Source organism: Lutjanus erythropterus, chromosome 22, assembly GCF_056507025.1.
Source record: "Lutjanus erythropterus isolate fLutEry1 chromosome 22, fLutEry1.hap2, whole genome shotgun sequence".
NCBI lineage: Eukaryota > Metazoa > Chordata > Actinopteri > Lutjaniformes > Lutjanidae > Lutjanus > Lutjanus erythropterus.
In genome coordinates, this window is record NC_139338.1 from 4,275,679 (window position 1) to 4,300,549 (window position 24,871).

Here is a 24,871-nt window from a genome sequence, read left to right on the forward strand (position 1 = left end):
TTAGTTAAGTACTTTATGTAGGAATTTAAATGCAGTATTTTTAGATTGTAAAGGGACAGAGTACTTTTTCCATCACTGCAGGTCACAGATGGGTCACCAAATACAGTGGAACACCGTCAGTAGTGCTACAACTTATCAGTCATTATCTGTCAGTAGTAACACTGTACTTAGAAAAGTATCTGCAGTCTATACTCTCTGCTGGTCACATATGTTGTTGTGGCATGTTGCTGTGTTACTGGCAATCGACCTAGTCTGTTGTTTAGATATGAGGATGTGTTGTTTACAACAGACAGTACAGATAATAATTTTACTGCATGCCTTTGTTTTATGTCCAAAAGATGTCTGGCATTCATGGACGGTTATTTAGACGCTGTCTGATCATCAGACTGCTTTACTTCTTTTTTGTAATGTTGCTACATTTCCAAATCTCTAAAATTAAACTGTAAGAGTAATCTATTGTTCTAATTATGCAATAAAGCTCTATTTCATGGCTATTTTATAATGGTTTTAGAGATTCCAGTTGCAAAAATCAAATATGTTCAAAATAATCTTGATGACAATGACTGCCAATGACTTAGTAACAATTAGATTACTTTTGATTTTGTCTCTCAGCTGTCAACACTAACTCACATCCAGCTCCACTAAATGGCTCCACAATGGGTCTAATGAATGATGAAAAGCATCCACGCACTCAAATCTGTGCGAAAAATCTTTTTAATTAGCAAGCTTTTGGTCAGAGACCTTCAAGGCATGAACAGTGAAAGCTTGCTAATTAAAAAGATTTTTGCACAGGTCTGAGTGTGCAGATGTTTGATAGTTTAAAGCTCCAGCACCTCAGCTGTCTGATACCAGGTGAGCAGTGTTTTTTTTACTCTCTCACTGGGTCCACTAAATCTTGTCAGTGTCAGAATGTGCAATATGGTGGTCAAAACTACAGATGGTGGTAAAAAATAACAAGTAACACTGGAAAATTTCTCAAGAAATGAGTGTGCCTGATGCTTGATGTATATCCCTATTACCAATATTATCAGTGCTAAGCAAGTATTACTAGCAGTAGTTGTATCATTGAGTTTCATCTAGGTCCATCCCTGGGACAGTTTTGGAAAGTCTGGGAAAAGTTTCAACATATCCTCAATTTATTCTCCACCTTGGGAAGTAAGAGCATTCTAGAAAATTTTTTAGATGCTTTTGGGAATGTTTTGAAAGGTTTTAGAGGGTTTTGTAAGGTTTTCTAACAATTTTGAAACATTTTGGAAGATTTTGAATAGTTTTGGGAAGTTTTGTAAGGTTTTGAGAACACTTTGTAAGGTCTTTGTAAGTTCTGTTTAGTTTTGTAAGGTTTTGTAAAAGTTTCATAAAGTGTTGGAAGATTTGTAAAAGTTTTGGACAAGTTTTGAAATATCTGGTAAGGTTTCAGAGAAGTTTTTTTCAGAGATTTTTTTTTTTTAAATTGAAGGTTTTTTGTTTTGGAAATGTTTTAAAATCCTTTGGAAGGTTTTAAAAGAGTTGTGTAAAGTTCTGAAAAAATGTTTTGGAACATTTCGACCTGTCCTTCGCCGGCACTCTTCCTCTCCTCCTTCTCCTGTCCTCAACATATCCTGCACCTGTTGTTACTTGTTATTAGACTGGGTACAGACCTTCAGCCCACTGACTCATTCTCTGCTTTGGCATTCTGACATGTAACAGCAGTTTCTTGAAACAAAAAAAAATGACCAAGCACTAGGGGCAGGATGAAGGCCATCTTCAAGAGTTGTCAAGCTGTGTCATGCAATTAAGGAAGAGCAATAACAGCAATGGTAACCACTATAGATGCTGCTATCACTTAAGTGTAGATCAGATCAGCTGAGGTTTCAATATAATAGTTACTAAAAGGCTGCATGTTGTGTTTGCTGCCACAGGAAAAAGTTCCTGTTTATGCAGCAGAACTACCTATTGCTAATTAGTAGCTACGAGTTAAAGAAAACACAATGAATCAGCTGATCACATTTGTTTCTCTGCATGTGGCTTCCAGCTTCACAGCTCCAAAACATTTGGGAGACCTCTGGTTTTGGACTGGTTTAACTGTCTTTAGCCTGACTCGTAGCTGCTAACTAGTTAGCGTTTCACAGTCTGGGTCAACCCTGAGGAGCACATGATGATCCTGCAGTAACATTACACGGACTGCAAACACAACACACAGCTGAACAAAGAAAAAACAAAGTATGCTGTCATGGCAACGCACCAGAGTTTTAAAATGATGTTGGCCTCTAGTGACTGGTTAGGGAAAATCAAATCCCCCCTCCCCAAGAGAAATCTGTTTGAGCAGGCAATGTCGGACTGAAGATGGAAGTGCAGTGCAACAAGTTGACAGTTAAGTCTGATATCAGGCTACTTGTGTATCTGAATGAATATTGTCTATCACATCGCAAGCAAGAAAACATAATGCAGATTTTCATTCAAGATCACTGCTGAAAACTGTTAAAAACACACACAAAAAATCTGTAGATTCTGTTTGGGCCTGCTGATCAGGGCAACAGCATCATCAATAAATGAACTGTAAGAGAAAAAGGCTCTCGAGATTGGTTGGAAATTTGATTAACAAACCAAAACCAACCATATTTTTTCAAGAAATTACATCCACATACTCTTCATAGATGACTAGGAGTAGAAATCATACACAATAAAAGTATAAATGCAGTTACATCCACATATGCACCACCCACACACGCAGACACTGACTCACCTTGGCATGTAGAGAACCCTCTCGGCCACGACAAATCCCACCCTGAAGAAAAGGTTACTGGCAGGAATGAAGGGAAACACCAGGAACAACATTCCCACCAACACCTCCCGGCTCTCCTGCCTCTGCAGAGAGGAACACAGATATGAGCACGTTCACAGAAAAACAAACCTGATATTACATTTTTCAATAAAGCAAGTCAAATGCTCCAAGTGTAACGGCTTCCAGCATGTCTGCATTATGAATGGTAATGCATGCCTTTCAGACTCTGCCAACACACACACACTTGTACACACTGACACACGCACGTTCAGCTGCCGTGACCAATCTGTCTTAAATATTAACAATCATCTGTGCAACAGAGAAGCAATTAAGGCGATCAAATTATCAAATTACAGTTAATTCCTTTTTCTATAGAGCCCATATCTGAGGCCATTCATATTTCATAATGCCCACAGCCTTTGCCTTCAGCTCCTTCCATGTCATCCCGCCATGGCTGTGTTTATTTGAACAAACAGGCCCCTAATTGGCTGAGTCGGCGGCCCCTCGCTGGGTTCAGTGGATGGCCTCATTAGCAGTAATGAGAGCGAGGAGAAGTGTGAAGTGCTGATTAGTGTCGCTCCAATCAGAGGCTTGTTCTCCTGTCGACGGGCTCACCGACAGCTATTGAGAGCTTCCCACGAATGGAAGGGACCTATAGTGATGTTACAGAAACATGATGAACAAACATGCTCCGAGAGACACTTTGAGCGACTGATGCAACCCTCGCCTGGTAATGGGTTAGATATTATGGAGAGGAACACAAACACACTGCGAGCTGCTGATATGATCTGACACCACTACTGCCATAAACATTATGAACATCTACAAACATAAACAGAGAGCTACTGCTGGTATAATAATGGGTCTACAGTAATATCCCAGACAGTAATGCACACACTGAGAGTTAGTGATACGACAGCAGACTGCAAAAACAGCCTGAGTATTATCCACACAAACAAACTGCAGCGCTCTAATTATCATTGTAGATAGGGTAATTGTGTACAGATATTATGGACAGATGAACAAATAGAAAGTCACTTAGCTACAATAAAACTGCTTCTAAAATTCCCTTTGTGCATTTACTGTCTGTTCAACCGCAGAGAGAGCTAGAGTGCCACAACAAAACCATATGTAGAGTCCACAGGGGTTCATTTTAATTACTTCATTTACAAAACAATATTTTAAGTGATAAATAAAAGATTCATTTAAAGTGAGATATTAATAAAGCTACAATTAACTAGAAGAGGTCACTCAGTTGAGTGCAGACCCCCAGCAGGCAACAGATGGTGACGCAACTATTGCAATGTCACCACAAGTGACAAGATTTCAAACTGAAGCAGTTGTTGATCACTTGCGGCCCCTAGTGGCCACTGAAGAAGAGTGAGAAGTCAGCTGTCAATGGTCGTATAAAACAGAACAGTTAAAAAATAAAATTACTGCCTAACAGATTCACTCACTACTATACTCACTACTCACTACTGTGAAGGAATTTAATTAACGGAATCAAGTGTATTTTTTAGCAAAATGAAAGTTCTCACTCTACACGTGTGATTCCAGTGAATAATTTCAAGGTAAAAACACGCTGTCTTCACTTAGAGACTATTTTTACAGAAGACTGACTGAACATTATGATGTCACAATGAGGGTGACCTTTGACCTTTTAGATATAAAAATGTGATCATCTCATCATTATAGATATTGTGTGTAATTTTTTTATCATAATTAACATATGACATCTCGAGTTATGGAGTATTTGAGATTGGCTCTGGACATGTTGTAGGTCCAGTGATCTCACACTCACTCACCAGGAGCAATGAATAAAGAGTAGGGTGGCTCCCTTTTTGTTAATTAGTCATCTGTTGTGATGGTTGATTAAAATCTATAAAACAAGCTATCAATCATGTACATCTGTGCAGACTGGCCACATTCTGAAGAAAGCTATTCAGCCAATAAGTTGACAGACCAGCTAGTTCCACCTCTTGCTGCTATGTTAAACTGCTTTCTTACTAACCCGCAATTTCCATCAGGCACGGCTGCGCTGTGTTACTGCCACGCTGCAGCAGTTGGAGCGATTCACAGCCATTCTAGACAATGCTTGTATCATAAGCAGCTTTTGCAATGGCCAAAGTAAGTGAAGCCAGTGGTATACAACATAGGGTCATCTGTATAAAAATGTTCATTACAGTGTGGGCTGGCAGAGATGATAATGTTAATATAAATGGTGAATAAAAGAAGACCAAGAATGAACTCTTGGGGTCCATCTATGTTAATGTTAATGAGACTTGACTTGGATGCAATGGAGACTATTGCTTGAGTTTTTTTTGACCATTTAAAGATCTATTCATCTACTCCAATCAAGCATAGGTTTTTTCCAATAAAATTCCACAACTGACTAAATCAAATGCTTAAAATAGGTCAGTGAAAAGTGCAGTACAACGCAGATGCTTGTAGCTTATAGCAGCACTGCTTTGGTAGATTCTCCAAGGACCACTATGACATTCAAAATGGGGATCATTTGACTGACAGGAGTAGCCGAGCTAGCACTAGTCCCAGCAAGTCTTACCACTGGCTCTTCCTACAGTATGAGTAACATAAGCCTAACTGGTGAGGTCACCAAAAAGTAGTTTACAAGTGTCTTTGGTTGTCTGTCCAATGACCCTCACCTTGCACAAAAGAGGGAGGGACTCATCACTTCCATGCATCTGACAAGCAAACGGTTATACCAGACATATATACAATAAAAACCCATGATATCATTATCCAGATAACGTATCCAGATACAGATCACATGTTAAAACCTGGTAGAGATGGGGTCTAAGTGCTGCATACTTTTCAGATAAATACTTGCAACCTAGGATGTAAAACAAAGATATTTTCCTCGTACTGTCAGTTTTATGAATTGTTTCTTGTCCGCAGGTCCTTTGTGAAAGGACATCAATGAAATAATAATGGAAGGGAAAAAAATACAACATTTAGAGCTTGTTGGGAAGTCACTTTAATTGATTTTTTACTGAACTCTTGTATTATGAAGGGAAATCTCCCAGTCCTGCTTTTATCTTCTCCAGCACTTAACTTGTCTTTACTGTTGATGTTTTCTGTTCATCTGTTAGTCAGTTTGTATTTGTTAATTTCAGTTCATCTATTGGTTCCTCCTCTCATCCACTTGCATATCTGCTAATGATGATTTCCTCTGTTTTTCAGTTAGTCTCTCTGTTCCTGATTTAATTTCTTTAATCTTCCCATCGAATCCCATTTCACTGACTAGTTGCCTGATGCATCTATTAGTGTGTTTGTTCATTAGGTTCTCTACATCTATTATGTTCTCACCATTTGTACATCTTTTCCCTCTCTTTACATTTATAATTTTGTTCACTGGCTCATTCATTTGTCAAAAATGTTGCCTTAAACACTGCCGGTCAGTTTTGATGAAGATGTATGTGTTAAAGTACGTCATATATTTCAGTATTTTCAGTATCACACTAATTATCCACATATACATTTCAAAGCAGCATGCTGTGTTCCTGAATGATGCAGTGAAATTTGCAATGAAAATTGATTGTTCGTTGGGATAGTCTGTGGTTTTACTTTATGAACAGATGCATGTGAGAAAGGTTCCTGATATCCATCCATCCATCGCTTCCATAGGTATGGGTAGCGGTGGCAGCAGGCTGAGCAAGGTGTGCTACCCATCCTCCAACTCTTTCAAGAGGAACAGGAAGTGTTCCTAGGCCACATGGGACACATAATTCAAGTTTTCCAAGTGAATCCCAGGATGTCCTCCCAGTTGGACATACATCTGCAGAGACGCTTCCAGGAGATATCCTCATCAGATGCTCGAACCAGATCGACTGGCCTGTCTTAACATGAGGGAACACTACTACTCCAAACGCTGTGCTCCTTATCTAGGTGTGTCTCTAGGGGAGGAACTTATTTATCAAAAAGCTCATTACCTGGGAACCAGACAAATCTGCCAAGATTATGACTGACTGACAAGTCACATGTTTTGCTGCTCTGAATGGTCGTAGGTCTATCCAATTGCAGCCAGCCAGTAGGTCCATCCAGCCATCCAACTGTCTGTCTAACGCCTCAGGGTTCATGAAACAAGATCAAAATATCAAGCTTGGCAAAGTTTGTTACTGCATTACTATTGTCACCTCAAATGTTTTCCAAAACATATTATAGTGTACTGTTTAGCTGTAATTCAAGAAAGACTGTGACCAGGCCATTGCCATTATGTGTAGCACTTGGAAATGTCTGCACACGTTTGATAACGCCCCTTGGAAATCAAAACCAAAGGAGGTATTAAGTCCCAGACTATTTGACATCTGTGAGTTATGCTGGCGTTACCTTGTGAGGCAGCTGGATATGCAGGATCATGGAGGAATCCAAGTCCCTCCTCCAAGGGGAGAAATTACCTTCCCCTGGCGTTCCATGGCATCAGAGTCAGAGACCTTGTTAATAGGTTACTTGGTGAAAAGCCATACCACTCAACTTCAATTAATTTTCTACAAAGTGATGCTGCCTGTAACCCCAGCAACTGTCTACTGAGCCAAATTTTTGGCTAACTCATCACTCCCAATGAAAATAATGAAACAAAGACACCATCACTGAGGCTTCCAGTGGAGTTGGAGGGTTGTTACTTCTAATTGCTGGCTACCATCCTAATTGCCTGGCATCAGACTCCTGTTATGCTCCTTTCTCATGCACCTCTGTTTTCTCCTTATTCATGTCTTTAAATCTTTTTGTTCTCTCAGTATTTTCTCCAATCTTTTGATCCGCTGCTCCTCGTTGATTTATTTCCTTTAGTTTTCTCTCTTCATTCCCTTTCATCATGCCAGCTTTACTCTGTGTACTGCACTGTGTCATCCACTAACTGGTGGTCCATTAACCGTTGTGTTGGCTGGTATAGCTGCAGCTCGCCTGCAGGCAGAGTCACTGGCTTCACCTCAATCATTTCAAAGATACAGCGCATAAAAGTTGAACAACCATGTAACTTCGTTTTCAGTGGACCAACACTAGTCAATGAGAGACAAATCAAGGACATGAAAGGGAGATGACTTATTATGATATGCAATGCTTCAAGATACAGCTTGAGTTTGCTGGACAGCTGAGTTGAACAAAATGTTTCAGCTGTGATTTCTAACCTTGGATATGCTTGCATTTAGATATCAAAAAATCTGTAAATTTTCTCCTGATGTGAGCAATGCCACCATCCTGGATAAGAATTGTGTAATTTGCATCCACAGTGATGGGCGATGCTCAGAGAATAAAAAGGCTGAGCTTCAGTCACAAGAAAGTTGTTATGTCTAATTTCAGGGGCTACTGTCTGCAAAGTCCTTGCTTGAAACACAACAGGTCAACAGGGCTGTCCTGTTCCAACTATGTAAGCAAAATGCAATCTTTTTTGCCTAAATTTCAGGATGACACAGCTGGTGTAAAATCTAAGGTGTCATTTGTTAGTCTAGGACACAATGACAGTAGGGTGATTCTCATGTAAACCATCTAATCTGAGAAGGAGTCCCTATTTCAGCCTCTAGACCATTTTAGTGTTTGTAAATGATGAGCAAGCATGCAATGGAAGTATGGCAGACCACAAGTGCAAGCAGTTTTGATCGCATCCTTAGTCCAGTCAACACGTTTAATAGCTTGCAGTCAAAGCTGGGCTGTAAAAGGGTCGGTTGGTCCTGTGTGCTCTGAAAGCCACATATTCATAGGCAGAATAATCTGAAGGATGTTGCCCTAGCTATACCACAAGGATACAAGGATAATTTACAATAATGAAATTCCCTCTTGACTGATTGGAGTGACTGAATAAATAAATAAAAAATATAGAACAGTCTAGTTTATATGGAGGAGTGCTGAGGGTGAAATAAGCAGTCTTACAACCTGAGGGAGGAAGCTGTTCTTCAGGCTGGAAGTGTGGCAGTGGATACTTCCGTATGTCTTGACTGATGGCAGCAGGGTGAACAGGCTGTGGTTGGGGCGGGTGTTGTTTTTTAGTATACATTGGGTTCTGCGCAGGCACCTCACCTCCCAATATCACTGATGCTCTGTAGATGGGTACCAATGATGTTCTGAGTGGTTTTAATGACCAACTGCAGAGTTTTTCTGTCCTAGGCCGTGCACATCCCATAATGCCAGTTTGTGTCCATCCACTGCAACACCTCAGGCTCACAAAACTCGGATCAAACCAGGCAGTGCAAATCAAGATCCTGTTACTGCATTGCCTTCTTCTGACCAGGCTGTTTTCAGAATCATAGTTTGTATACTTTTTAATTTTAATTTGAGGAAGTCTGTGACCAGTTCACCATTTTCCCTGCTTGAAAACGGACCAAGCATTGTTCCAACTTGTATGTGTTGCTCAGCACAGCGTCACATGTTTTGTTGCTCTGATTGGTTGCAAGTCTATCCAACTGCGTCCAGATGTGTTTTGGTCTGTGCCCCTTGGAAATCAAAAATTAACTACGAAGTGATGCCAGACTGGGGACAATTTCTTTCTACCCAAAAAAACAGAAATCCAATCAGAGGTGTTATGGCCATGGGGGAGTGTTTTCAAGCTGACAGCCAATAGAATGGTTGTCCTCTAAAGAGCTCCCTGTAATTTTCTAGGAGTTATCTCCAGACCTCTGCAAGTGCACCCAGCTGGACCATCCAGGAAAAGAAGACAGAAACTGAATGAAGAACTGCCACCCACACTGGAGAGGCTAGCCAGAACCACAGATGGCCTGGCATCGCGCACACACACGCGCTCACACACGCCCTTGCAAAAAGTCACCACTGGCACTGAAAAATCCACACAAAGGCTAAAACACAACAGCAATTGCTGAACAGAAATGGACACAGACAGAAACACACACACACACACAGACACCCTTGACTATGTGGACATTATTGCAAAATTCATCCAGTGCACTTCTCCCTTGCCAGTTTTCAAACATAATTTTGTGTGTGTGCGTGTGTGTGTGAGATCCAGCAGGTCAAGGACTTTCTTTCTGCAGATTCTCAATGTGTTTTCCACTGAGTGTTGCAGACCAATGCAGAGCTTGATTTAAAATGCAACCTCACCCCTCCTTTAACACAGGAAGGAAGTTAAGATGGACTCCTCTGAGGCTTTGGACCCGCCCTGAGGTCTTTAACGCCACGTTAATCCCACCGTGGGGTCGAGGGAGAGGGCAGGAAGGGGCACGCTGGAACGCAAATTACTTCCTGGGGTCGCAGCGGGGTCAGCAGTGGCACTCCATACAGAACCCAACTGCAGCGAGCAAAGGTCGCAACGGTCGAGAAAACATATCCACACTGACAGCTGCATGCAATTCGAGCAAGATAGAGTGTGAGACTGATTTTTAATTCATGAAACATATCACCGACACAGAGCAGAAGTATTGTGGTGACTTTAAAAACTCTACATACCCCATTCACATATTTCTGTCTCCCTCACACACACAACACTAACAACAGCCCTCAGAGGTACTATTAACATTTAAGTACAAACCATCACACACTCTCCTCCCTCCCCACAGCTCTCATACAGTCATAAAATACAGAATAACTTTGCAGAGACACTGTGGTGTGGTGCTCTTAGCGCTGCTGCAGGCTCTGCAAGACCCAAACACCTCACCTAAAAGGCTTTGGAAGTACCGACAGGGGTCTTTGAGTAGGTTGTAGGCTCATATTCCCCAGCAGAATATTTGAGCTTTTATCACGTTTTGAGTTGGTTGTCATCTTTAATGATCCCACTTTGATTACTGGTTGACTATGAGGACTTTTTTTTATCTTCAAACCTAAAAAAAAAGGTACTCAGAGGGGATTCCTTAAGACAAAATCCTCTACAATTGGGGGTCTGTGGTCCAACATGCGTCTATTGTGGTGGTTCTTGACATGAAAAAGTTTGGGAATCTCTGCCATGCACTCAGAGTTCTGAGAATAACACTCCTCTCCTAACACCAGTCTGTGAGTAACTGATGAACCGCAATGGGAAAAATTCCTTTTCTTTCATCTAGCTTCATTAAAATCTGAACAGTCTCTTTTGATACAAATGGATCCCAACATAGGTGCTAGGTTAACAATAAAATCAGCAAGATACTACACCTGAAACCAGAGGAAACCACAGGACTTAACAAAATAAAAAAGACTCGCAACTTGATGTGGACTCCACCACCACCAAGCGCAGAGAGAAACAGTAATATTTTTAAGCACTGGCCACACAGGTCACAAAGTCCCTAAATTTGCAAGCAAAAGTGCATTTTTGGTGGCCTAAACATCAACAATACAGAAAATGCCATTTAACACAACGTAGAACAGTGTTCCTTAACTGTGTCACTTGTGTTTCCTGAAGGCATGGTTTCAGATGAAAAGCTAGACTTGAGGACACTGGTCACACACACCGAAGTACATCACGTCATTAGATGTGTCAGATTCTGGCCACTTAAACTCCTGCTTCCATTCACGCTTACTTTTTCATTGCCATTTTTGTTTTTTCTGGATTACGCTAGCAGTTAGAGTAGGCTGAGTAAACCCAGACTTCAGTTGCTAACTGGCAAGAAGTACTGTTCGCTCTTTTTGTACATCGTTGAACTGAAAGCCAGGAAGCAATCAGGATGTTTGTGTTGGCAAAGGCTTGATACCCACAGGGAGTCACCTACATGGAAATATGTGGTGGACACAGAGTCACTTTTGTGACCACAGGCCAGGTTAATGCAATGACTCATGATTTTAACACTAATGACTTGTGACTTCACTTAGATATGAGCTTTTTGACTTGAAAATAATTAATACCTTCCCCAAAGATTAAAAAGTGTGATGTTAACACAATTCAGTATCAGCATATCAACACATATATTCCAAGATCCACATTTTGTTTGAACAGCTTCTAATCAGTTTGCAAGAAAGAACCATGAAGAACTGATGTTATGTTTCTGAGATCCAGTTGGACAAAATGATACCAAAGATCATTTCATTCACGTGCAAAAACTACGAGTTCGTCAATAAAAGATGAAGTGCAGTATACAAAATGTGCAGGTTGAAAATTACAGAAGAAGATGCAACAACTTACGACTTTGGCATTTAAAGTTGCACAAAGAGCAGGAGGTCAAGGCTTTCTTGTTAAAATGACATAACATTTGGTGAAGAGGACATTTTGACTTTAGGACTCAAAACTCAAAGTTAAGGACTTGGGACTTATCAGTGACTTGCAAAATAATGACTTAGTCCCGCCTCTGTCTGTCTGTCTGATAAACTCGACACTGTGCAGCTCTTCCTTACAAATGAGACTGACTGTCCTAAAATGGGTACCACAGTTTTAAAGGTCAGATTCTAACGCCTACAGAGTGAGTGTGTTTGACATCAAACTGGCTCCACAAGTCCAGCTGTCCTCACTAATTACTCTGCCTGACCTGATGTAGTGTTGTGCAGCATACTTGGACTCACTACATAAGTACTGTAGTCCTATACTGGATATTTGGAAATGTCACAATACTAGCGTTTTGTCAGGTCAGCACAGTTTTGCTGTGCATGTTCTAATTTTAGTGGTTGAAGACAGACATCTGTCTCTCTTTGAGGTGACTGCAAACAGAAGATCTAATACTGTCTGTACTGCAGGAAACAGTTCCTGTGATTGGCTGATCCAACACTGGAGCAAGAAGTATTTAAAGTATTCAAAGTATTCATTGTCTGAGATTTTATGGTCCAAACAACTAATCAACAGATTAACTAACAATGAAAACAACTGTTACACAAAAGACTTGAAAAATAGGTCCAAACATGAAGAGCACATGGATGTACAACGTGCTTGGACCTATTTTTTATCTGAGAAGAATTTGACAGGATGAATTAATCAGAAAAAAACGTTTAAATTCTCTGATTTGAGCTATTGTGAAAGTAATGCAATCACAACTTCAAGCACTTTATCACAAATGAAAACGCTACATTACAATTCGAGTGTTTTTAAGGATTTCCAGCGCCAGTAGGAACCCTGAAGTACTGAGCTTTGTGGATGTGGGTGGGTGCAGACTTACAAAAGTGTACGCGTGCAGGACTTTGGCCAAGCTTATAAAGACTACAAGCTGGATTTGTCTAAAGTTATAGACTAATGTAAGATGCTCTATATGCATCAGTCATTATGGATAAATAAGGGTTACATTCAGGCTCATTAAATTAGGTGTCAGAGCTCTGCTCTTTAGGCAGTGCAGAAAGGAGACAACTGCTCTGAAGATCAGTTAAATGAAAAACAATTTCCGTGAACAAAAAGCTCTGGGCAAATCAAAGTCAAACCACTTGTACATTCAGAGACACAGAGCTCTTTCTCCTGCTCCACTAAAGCTCTGATGGATAAAAAGAAAATTATTTTGAATATTCTGACTTCTCAGAGTGCAAGGCTCACAAGCAACACAGTCGTGACTTTTTTCGATGCAGAGAAAAAGTTACAGAATATGAATACAGATCTGCAGAACGGCCAGCAGCAACACCCAGCAGCACTTAGTGCTACTAAATGACATTTTTGCCAAGAAACATTCTGTTTGAGGAATGTTTTCTCCCTAACATTGCAGCACAGTGCAATAAAAGACTCCTCGAACCAAATATCATCTGAAATGTAAGACGGAGATAAGCAGAGAAGCATTGTGGGAAAAAGAAATAAGGCTGTAAAGCGCTAAGGGAGGACAGAAGGTATTACACCAAGCTGCTGCTGATTGAGAGAGTGGAAACCTCTTCCCCACAGACGACACAGCTTTGGAAAATACTCATTTTATATATACACAAACACACACACTTCTTACAGAGCAAGGTCTGTCTCCACGGTAACAGGCGGTGTATGAGATGAGCCAGGCTTGAAAGTAAAGTAATAAGGAGGAGGTGTATATAATCTGTGTGTGTGTGTCTGCTGACAAGATGAAAACATACATGTGTAAGTGTAAATTCATCCAAGTACCATAATACACATCACAAAAAGTCAAACACACCATGACTTTATATTTTGATGTGATTCTACAGCTGAAACAGTGTGGTTTTCTAACTGATGTTATGTGTTTTTAACATAGAGAGGCTGAACTGCACTGACCTTTTCAGCACACTTGCCTTTAATGAAGCACTAATTAAGAGTCCCATTGGGATGTGAAAAAGCAGTGATTAATGGCTCCTTAAACACACATTTCGCTCTTTAGTGGACCACTCAAAATGACTCACGGCAAACAGAAAGGATGAGCCGTTCAGTTCAAAGACTCTGAGAAACTCACAAATCATCACTGGGAATTGTGGTTTACACCATTAAAAGGCATTTGAACTGAGAAGCCAAATGTGTCATGCACTTTAAAACAGCTACAGCGGAGTGTGTTGGTGTGGGGTTGTTGTACCACTGAGACGGCAGCTTGGGCACAGACCGAATCGCACCAGGATTTAACAGCAACATTTTGCACTGCTGACCAACAGCAAGCAGCTTCAAAGTCCTGACCTCTGAAGGAGAGCCAGAGATTCCAAAATCCAGAATCAGGATTTCAGCTATCAAATTTTCACCTGCTTGTGGTTCAAGCTTTTTATAAACATTCAACAGTATTATCTCCTCCTTGAACAAGTGTGTGTGCATCATGGGTAGAGGCACATGTGAAGTAAAAATGAACTATGAGAAATATGTTTGGGTTTTTTTCTGAAGAAATCAGGAATTAAAATGACCATACAGTATCTTGATAATTACATCCACTTAACACAGTAATAACAAATCTGATCAGCAGGCAGGATTTTATTGTGAAAGCCCACAATACGACCTTTGACCTCACATCCTGCCTAACAATGGGACATGGAATGGTTCATCTGACAATGAAGTAAGCTAGCTACTGGCTAAAACTGAGGACATGAAGACAAAAGTGTCGTGAAGAATTCCAAATAGTGGAGAATACCTCATTAAAGGCCAAACTTGGTGAAATTTGGTGATGAGAGACTGTAATAATAATGTTGTCAGTGACTTTGCTGCTGGAAAAAGTTCCATAAAGTTAGCGTTTGATAGCCGCAAACTAGACACATCATTGTTGTGGAACACATCCACAGCTGCATGAGTACAGGTGCTGGGGAGTAATATATTACAAGTAATCAAACTAGTAGTTGAACTACATTTTGCAGTAGCTTGTTGGTAGTTAAACTGCACTGCAACACACATTGTTAATTTGAGCTTTTCTGTAGTTTAACACTGTGAAGCAGTCAGTAACTTGAAAAGCCTTCAAAGAATCTTCCCCAACTATAACAATATTCACTCCTCTGCCCGTGTAGGGTCAGTGACACAGGTATCTCCTCCATCCTCCTGAGACAGCGTGTAGTGATCTGACTGACGACAAGCAAGTCTGGATTTTCCAGAGCGGCCCTTTAGGTGCTCCACAAAAGAGACATGATTTGAAGACAATTGTGAGACAAATGCTGATGGTATAAATACGCCTTTTGAATGTGTGAACTTGGTGTCCCATTAGCGACTGAGCTGAGTTGCTACCTGACAGTTCTAAACTTGTTATCTCACTTTGTTTGCACAGCGGTTTAAAATAACTTAATAACAAGGATGTTACAACTCCAGAAAGTTGACATAGTGACAACTAACTTATTCTCTGTAATAGCATTCACAAGTTACTGATGCACTGCTTTTGGTCCACAACTGGTGTAGAAGTCAAAAGCTGATGTTGGTTCCTTGATGCTGCAGTGTTCTTGCATCACACAACATTAAAGTGTTGGTGAATAAACAGCAGACATACAACTGTGCTATTTGTAGAGTCAGGACTTAAGATGTCTTGAGGGAAATGCCAGAGTCCAGAGCCTGCAGTCAACACATTTACAAGGGTTCATCATTTTTGGAGCATGAATGTGCTCATTAAATTTTCATGGCATTCATCTGGTCAGCTTTTCATATTTCTTATGCACAAGTGGACATTTTGGTCTCATGGTGTCTGTAGGAGAGAGAGTGGAGAGGAGAGTTCGGGAGGAAAACAAAATATTAATTCATCCTCTGGGAGCTGTGAACATCCGCAGCAACTTACATGGAAGTCAGTTGGTTAGTTAGTGGGTAACTTTTCATTGATCCTTCCTGTGTCCTGCCCATTTCTGCTGTGTGCTCCACAGTTCTCACTAGCTAGTTAATAAGGTAGCATTTTGCTCAGTAACTAAACCTTAACTGACAAGTTCACTAATCTACATCAATCCTTAGCTAGCTAGTTAGCTAACATTCTGTTCTGTAGCAAAACCCTTACTAACAAGGTAACTAATCTACATCTATCCTTAGATAGCTTGTTAGCTAGCATTTTGGTCTGTATAAAACACTTACTAACAAGCAAATTAATCTACATCAATCCTTAACTAGCTAGTTAGCCTGGATTTTACTCTGTAGCAAAACCCTAACTGAAAAGCTAACTAACCTTCATCAATCCTTAGCTAGCTAGTTACATCTGATAGCTAACGTCAGCAGAATGCTTCCTAACTAGCTAGCTAATCTACATCACTCATTAGCTGGCTAGTTATCTAGTGTTTTGCTAACAGTAGCTATATCATATATACAGGTCCAACACCGACATCTTTTAACTTTCTTCAACACTTGGTTTTCTTTTCATATGTGAGTCTAGCACATAGCATATACCGGACATAGGGAAGGAAGAGGTGGACCAAGGTTCTAACCAGGTACCAAGGTTGCTCAACTGTGCCTCAGAGCACGGAGGAGGGTCAGTTGTCTAGAACCTCTTTCACGGACCAAAGTGTTGGTTATGCTGAAATGTTGGCCTGATGGTGGCACCAGACGAAAGATTACAAGAAATCCTTAGCGGTGAACCTTGCTACCTTAGGAGTGTTAGCAGCTTCTCAAATGTTGCAGATGCATGATGTAATGAGGACAGACAGTGTCAGGAGGACACAGAGTTCATGCAAATGCAGTCTCAGGCACTTTTCAGCCCCTTGTCACTTTCTTACTCTTACCTGCAGCGAGAAGACGCAGTGCAGGCAGAGAGCGACCATCACCACGGCCAGCAGCACGGTGGCCACGTTGCGCACGTCGCCCAGTGACTCCACCAGGGGAATGCTTCCCACCTGCCAGTCGTAACACAGCACGATGGGGGCCAGCAGCAGCCAGGCGTTGAAGGACAGCAGGTAAGAGTAGGTCAGAATCCTGTGGAGAGGGAGGTGGAGAGAGACGGAGGATGGAAGGGAAAGAGAGGAGATGGATGGGAAGGAAGAAGAGAAAGAATTTCAATCACATTATCAATCGTCAAACCTAATCAGAACTTCAATCAATCACTACAATTATCCTGTTTATCTCAATCCTAAAGTGTTTGGCACTTTACTTGCGGACAAAACGAACAGGAGGTTGTCCAAGGTTAAATATTGATTGGGAGTAATTTTCTAACCTGACATTTAGAGCCCAATCAAATAAGCCTATGCCGAGTCACAGAGTGTGCTGAATGCTAAATGTCTGAGTCGTGTTGCCGCTGCTTTTGCTTTTGCTGTGTTTGCTTTGTGAAGGTCGTCTTTTTTTCTCCCCTTTCCTCTACATTTTCCTCCATGGGTTCAAAATCTGCACGTCTGACTAGAGTATTGATCTGTCCACAGCATGGCAGATATGTCCTTCAGTTAAAGCGATAGATCTTTTTTTTTAAGTGGGGCTGTATGAAGTACTTATGGGCCCTTTCCGATGGAGTACTGAAACTATTAGATCCATCTATGCTCTTTAATGCCACAAGACATCTTGGTGTACTGCTGCCTCGATCGGTTAGTTTGTTTGCGTTGTTGTGTGACTTTGGTGAACACTTTAAAACTCCACGGCTCTGGCAGTTGTGGGCAGAAATATTTTGACACATAAACAACCTTTTCAAATTTACCCACAGTAATGTGGACACATCCTGGAACTATAATTGGTTTTCACAAGGACTGCAGTACAAGAATACACACCCTCATTAAGATCGAGTCAGACAGCTCAGCGGCGGAGGGACGTGTCATTACTGCCCAGACTGGTTTCCTCCTAGTCTTTAGTGAAAAGGAATGGGTCTGAGAGAAATATCTCTTACTGTACAGGCTGGAGCATACTTCCTGTTAAGTCTTCCACTGTCAAGCTCTCTTTTACTACATGAACACAAACTAGCAACATACTTTCAGAAAGTAAGTCTCACCCCAACTCTGACCACCTTTGAAAACAGGGTAAAACTGTTATGGTCTCTATTGATTATAACTGTGACCAGAGAATTCAGTCCATCCTGCACTGGCATCCTAGACTCTCCTCCATCCATTGGTCTGGCCGAAGACTTGGTTGTTGCTGATGATTTTTGGCATCAGATGTGAACATCTGGCCATCCACTGACTCATGATCAACAAATATGACCTCAAACTCTGTGCACACCAGGAAAAAATAAATGGCCATGGCACTGACTAGAAAGGGGGCAAAAGTCATAGATCAGGAGTGAGTGAACAGCTCTGGAAAGTCAGGCAGGGGATCTCTGAGTTAACATTAGCTAGCAATCTTTTTTCTGACTTTTGGTGGCCTATTGGTACTTTTCTTGGCACATCACCATCACTAAATGCACCACAGTTGGTAAAAACTCCACAGGATTCTTTAAGTTTAAGCGGTTTTAACTAAATCCAGGTTCAGATTGTGTTTAGGCCAGTCCAGTGATGCAGAAGGGAGAGACACAACAGGGCAGGATCTTTCAGCTAAAAAGGTTAAGCATTTTTTGCTGCAACGCAAACTGATATCATCCCGCAAGGCACTGTGTTTGCCAATCATATACTGTATATGAAAGCTCATATTCCTGGTGGATTCATTTGTCGCACTGTACTTCTGCTGTTTATCTCATCATCATCACAACTAAAGATAAAATTGATTGAAAACTTTCCAGACTTGGAAAATTCTGTCTAAGTATTATAAACTGCTGTACACTGCTGGGATGGCTGATAAGACTTTAAACTGTTAGTCCAGCTGGATTGTATTTTTGCCTTACAGGTGCCTGAAGGAATATGGCCCTACCATTGCAGCCCCCCTGTGTTGTTTTAACACAGGGCTGATTACTGTCTGAATCTATACCAAGTCTTATTATTGTATTAGTCTGGCTATCATTTAAAAAAATATGACACCAGTACCAATACCTGTGCTCTTACAGTGATACAGATACCAATGGAGCACTTTATTCAATATGTTTTTGTGAAGGTTCTTCTTTATGAACAACTACTGGGTTATTTCACTGAATACCTTAAAGATGTTGAGTAGTGATACCAAGCGCTAGGATTATATATAGGGATTGAAATCAAAATCTGGTTCCATTTGACAACTGGTTCCCAATTTTTTGATTCATCGGAATCACATCGTTCCTTTTATTGATGCTGGCATGTTTGTGTCACAGAAGTCAACCTCTTTTCTACTCCATTTCTACACTGTTCAGACTCAGATATAAAATAGTTGCGTCATTGCTGAAAACCTGTTTTAGGCCTATTTTTTCTCAACACAGAAAACTGATCACAAGTAAATACGGGAATCGATAAAGAATCAGATCTGTCTATAATGGCGCTGGTGTCAATAAAATCTTATCAATTCCTATCTCTAACTGTATATATTAATTGTTCTGTATGTGGACAGCCAAATATTCCAGTCATATCTGACAGCTGTACATGTCATTCTGAACCATGGACATTAATCTGTTGCTATTAGGATCGGCTGACAAACTTGGTACTTTTAAGGATACCAACCAAATTACGTTGGTACTGCCAAATACCAATTCATGTTAAATTAATGTGTACTGAATTTTAGTACCTAAGAGTTCATCTGGGTGACTGAATAATAGAATATAGAGAAAAAGAGAAAGTAAGACAGCTTGTTCAAGTCACAACGAGTCAATAGCGAGTTAAAAGTGGTTTCAAGTGTTGCACTTTTCAAATCTCTGCAGTGTCACTCACTGCTATATTTGTAATGTGGAATGCAAAGCTTTGAGGGCAACATGTGGAATCAAATACAAAATGCAGTATATCTAAAAGCTGAGTAGTGCACCAATTTGAAAGCTAACATTAGCATGCCTGCAATTAGTTTCCAAAAAGTGAGGTGTTAACTTACCCCTCTTCAACAAAACTTTAAGTGAGGTAATGAATATTTCATCAACATCTTTGGAGGATTAGTTTAATTAAATCACTGTTGTTGTTGGACTTCTCTCACTGTCTTGGTTGATGTTAGCTCAACTTTTTTATTATTTTCATATTTTAAACAAAGAATGTTGAAATTGAGAAGTTGTTCAAGTTTCGACTTACTTTTTACATCAGAAATGACATTTCTGTCATTACACAGAGAGTAAAGTACCAAAAGAAGGTACTGTTGGGTACCTGTACCAAATTCCTGGTACTGGATTGCTGCTGTATCTGTTTAAATGTCAACCCAACACTAGCTGCTGTAACAGCCTCCACTCCTGTGGTTCTGGGCTTCCCACCAGGTTTTAGAACCTGGCTGCAGGGATTTGTTCCCTTTCAGCCATAAGAGCATTAGTGAGGTCCAACACCGATGTTGGCTGATAAGACCTGGCTCACAGCTAGCATTCCAGTCAAACCCAAAGGTACTGAATGGAACTGAGGTCAGGGCATTAAGATTTCCCTTTATTAAACTTAATGGTGTTACATGGCCCAAACCATGATTTCCAAACCAAAGGTACAGAAACTATCTGGATAGAATGTGTTCTAAAGCTCGACCGTCTTGTTTTAATTAATGCCATTATTATTCCTTTCCCATGAGTGACTCCCAGCAAATCCGAGCACCACTGTTGAGTCAATTCTCCCCTTTGACTCCAGCAAAACGGGGTTACAGCACAAAAGATGCCGAGCTAAAGTTCTCATCGATTCTGACAGAGGCCACGCTGGACTGAATTCTGAATAGTTGGGCTGTGAAGACGCAGCCACAGGTTACGTATCGATTTCCTCCAGGAAGATCTAACGGAAGAGCCAGGAGCTCAGCGTGGCTGCAAAGCTATCTGCTGACGGGCCGAGAGGAAGAGGAGGAGGAGGGGGGCACAGGCCGAATCCCCTCTGAACGCAACAATGAAAACATGTCAGGAAGACGGAAAGGAGCTAGCGCCGCTCCTCCCTCTTCCCGATCCCTGTGCTGTCTCCCTTTGTCCCCCTGACTTCTGCTCAGATTGGCTATTAAAGAGATTGACGGCTGGAGGGAGACACAGGAGACAAAGTCTGAAATAAACACAGGCTCGGGTCAATAGGCATACAAAGACTTGCAGAGGACTTGCAGAGGTTGTCTTAAGCTCTCTCTCTCTCTCTCTCTCTCTCTCTCTCTCACACACACACACACACACACACACCTACGCACAGATAAGGCAGCCCTCCAAGGTGGTGCTGACAGGCCGTTTAGCATGCAGCAGAATGTTCTCCACCTGCCGTCATCTGATGGGCCTGGGCCATAAATTCAATTCCCTTTTCCACACTTTGCAAGGCCCTCTAACCACAAATGATCACGCACAAGCACACACAAATACACACTCACACACTGACAGAGGCTCATAGACAAGAGAAGAAACAGAAGGTAGAAGGAAGAAGTAGTGAGGGATCAGGGAGCAGAACAAAAGAAAATGAATCATTTGTCAGGTGGTGTATGGGTGTTCTGCTGTCCTGAGGATGATGGGAAGAAGGGCCGGGCTTCAGGTGTGGAGCAGTGCTCAGAGCTGTGCTACACCTCCTCACACACACTGAGAGCAGAGTAGAGTAGAGTATGCACCATCCAGAAAACTTCGACAGGCGCTGAATCAAAGTACAAACTGAACACAAAAAGTCAGTGAAAAGATCTACAAAGATCTAGCTCTCAGCAAATTGAATTCAACAAAGGAACCTTTGGGTCTAACAGAGATTTGCGTCAGAAAGTGCATCACAAGCAGAAGTCATAAACTATAGAAAACACAAACACATTCATAACTCATGAGGTTGTGTTCTGCAGTCAGTCTGCTCTCAGACTGGATCAGTGGATTACACTCATATTCTGTGGAAAAGGCAAAGATAAAAAAAAAATATATGTATTATACAAGGACACGCTATATACATAATAAATCTAGTGCATCAAAGGTTAAGTTAAATATAATATATAAATCATATATAAAAATCATCCAAAAAAGACACAATGAACACAGACTGCTACACAGAAAACCAGTGAAATGAATCTCTTTTAGAAGTTCTAGCCTCCACCAGAGCTGCAGTTTACATCCACATCTGTCCAGACTCATTTAATCTATGTAGTAAAAACTTTGTCCACCTCTGTTCATGTTTTAAACAACATAAAATGCACTGCAAGTTTTTTTTGCAAACAAATTAAAATAGCTTACATATAGCTTTGCACCTTGCAATCATTTTGAATTCAATGATTCATGAATATGCAAATAGGCTCCGCCCTCTCCACACAGAATGGGACAGAGCTGAGGTCAAAGCGACCTTGATCTTTGACCACCAAAATCAAATCACTTTATTCTTGAGTCCAAGTTAGAATTGGGTGCAGAACTCTGTACTTTAAATGTTACCAACCAAACTGCATCGGTTCAACTGAGAACCAATTCATGTTAAATCAATCTGTGCCAAATTTTGATACCTGGGAGTGCATCTGGGTGAGAGAGTATCTAAGAGTGGAGAGAAAAAGAGAGAGCGGTGGCAGAGCGAGCAGCAGTTTGCTCGATTCACAGAGCGCAGTGACTGAGTCAGGACAACAGTGAGCTGAAAGCGTTTGCAAGTGTGGTAAAACTTGTCAAAACTCTATACAGACAACACTCACCGGAGTGTATGCAATATGAAAAGTGGTCGAGGACAACATGTCTAACAAACGAAATAAAATTCATCTGAAAGTTAAAGAGTGCAGCATTTTCATAGCCTGAAAGCTAAACCCTCACAGCAGCTGCAGCTGACATTAGCACACCTCCAGCCAGCGTCTAAACAGTGAATCGGCTGTTTTCATTGTCTTTGCATTGTTTCACTGACTAAGCATTGTTACTAGAGTTAGCCAACAGTCAGCCACTGGCTGCATCTGAAACTCCTGACAAACATGTCATTTAGTACACCACCACAGTGTGTGAGATTTATTTTTTTTTTACCACTTTTTATTAATATGTACCACTTAGTATGAAACAAATATTTGTCAATTGCAGACTTTCAAAAAGGAAATATTACAGTATTGAAGGACAGTGGTGCTAACAATGACAGCAAGATAACAGGAAGGACATCATGTGTGCTTCCCCTGTGACACAAACAACAGCACTGCCTTGGTGCCTGACTGACAGGCTGTAGGTCGTAGGAACGGTTTGAGACCAGAGAAAGGAAGGATTTTATTCTGTGTGTAACATGCTCTAGACACACAATAAAATATTCTAAATAAATAACAATACCATTGGGTATTGGTACCGAATTCCAGGACCTGGTATGTGAACGGAACCAAAGCCTCTTCCAAGGAAACTTTTGTTCCAAGTTTGAAGAAATTCCCTCAAGGCATTCTTGAGATGTCATGTTGTCAACATGAAGACAGACAGACAGATAGACAGACAGGCAGACGATCTCAAATCAAGTCAGGAAAAGCAAGTCCCAAGTCACATCTTAAATAAAGACGAGCAAGTCCAGAGTCACGTCCCAAGTGAAGACATGCAAGTTCCGAGTCATGTCCCAAGACAAACAAGTCCTGGGTCACATTTCAAGTAAAGGCAAGCAAGTCCCAAGTCAGTTCCCATGTTCTAAACTTTGTTTTGAGTCTTAAACAAGTCTCTTCTCTGAATGTTACACCATTTTAACAAAAGACCCTTGTTCACCATGCAACTTCAGATGTCAAACAAAGTTGGACGCTGTGGTGTCTCCGTCTGTCTGTAATTTTCAACCCACACTTTTTGCCTGCTGCACGTACTTTTTTGTTGACCACCACATAATTTTTGTAGGCAAACAAAATTATCTTTGGTATCATTTTTTCCAACTGGAGCTCTGTAACATGACATTAGTTCTCTTGGTTCTCTGCTGTCAGATTGGCTCAAACAAAGTGGATCTGCTGAATTAAATGTCGACTTGTAACGTTAACGCTCAGTTTGATTCAGGAAATGAAGGGAAATATATTGATTGGTGGATCCCAAATCTTTTAAGGCTTTTTTTTAATCTTTGAATTTGGGGAAAAGTATTTTCGAGTCAAAAGGCTGAAGTCCAAGTGAAGTCACGAGTTGATACTGTCCAGTTGAATCTAAAGTCGTCAAATTTGTGATGAGTCAAAGTCAGCCCTCACCTCTGGTATTTAGCAGAGAAACAGACTGGACATGAGACCTTTACTTCTTGTGTTTGAGATGATAAAAAGCTCATTCAGTTTTTGCCTCAGAGTGGCTCTTCAAGCTCAGCTCAGTCTCTTACAACACCAGGATTTCTAACTCGAGCCCTGAGAACTTGGGAAACCTGCGGCCATACGTCATAATTAGCTGCAAAAAGGCATTTTGTATTTCTACCTGCACGCTGTCAGTATCGAACGGCCGAGACAAGAGCAGGATGGATGGAGAGAGGACAGGCAGACAGACAGAGCAGTGATAGGGGGAATACTGCAGCCTCAGCCAGACATCAGGGAGCAGAAATAATGAGAGGAGAAAATGAAGGCGAGCAGGACGGGCAGAACGAGGGATATGAGAATCCGCTATAAATTTCCCAGGTGGCAGAGGGAGAGGAGAGCTATTTTTCACTGCTGCGGTGCTAATGATAGATTATATACTGTTTCACCGATGAGAGGAACATCAGACCTCACCACTGTCTGTAGATACCCACAATCCTTAATGCGAACTCCATATTATCTTATTACCAACTCCTGCTGACACATTAGTAGTCAGTGTTAACTCATTTATCTGTCAACAGGACGGAGTCAAGAAGTCAAGCTGACTGTTACCTTTCAGGTACAAATCTGAGTCTACAGCCATGTCAGCTGCTACTGTGTATGAGGCAGTATTAGCAATATTTTAATGTTAGCATGCTCACTATTTCAGTTTAGTATGTTAGCATGCTAATACCACTGGAGGAAGCTTTTAATTGCACACACCTGGGGACTTCCAGTATGTACTGTGATATCTTCAGACACATTATGGTAAAAAAAATGGTAGGGATGGCAGAAAAAAGTTGATTCTCTTAAGTATAGTGATT

General features: G+C 41.0%; 1 protein-coding gene across 1 annotated transcript in view; it reads right to left on the minus strand.

Annotated features, from left to right (window-relative positions):
* The window catches only part of tmtc1 (transmembrane O-mannosyltransferase targeting cadherins 1), a 212,900-nt gene that overhangs the window by 67,080 nt on the left and 120,949 nt on the right, over nucleotides 1-24,871 (minus strand). The window contains exons 7-8 of the mRNA XM_084711318.1: nucleotides 16,691-16,880; nucleotides 2,723-2,844 (exon numbers count right to left, since the gene is read on the minus strand). Coding sequence (XP_084567444.1) covers nucleotides 2,723-2,844; nucleotides 16,691-16,880 — 312 coding nt within the window. The remainder of the gene's footprint in view (nucleotides 1-2,722; nucleotides 2,845-16,690; nucleotides 16,881-24,871) is intronic.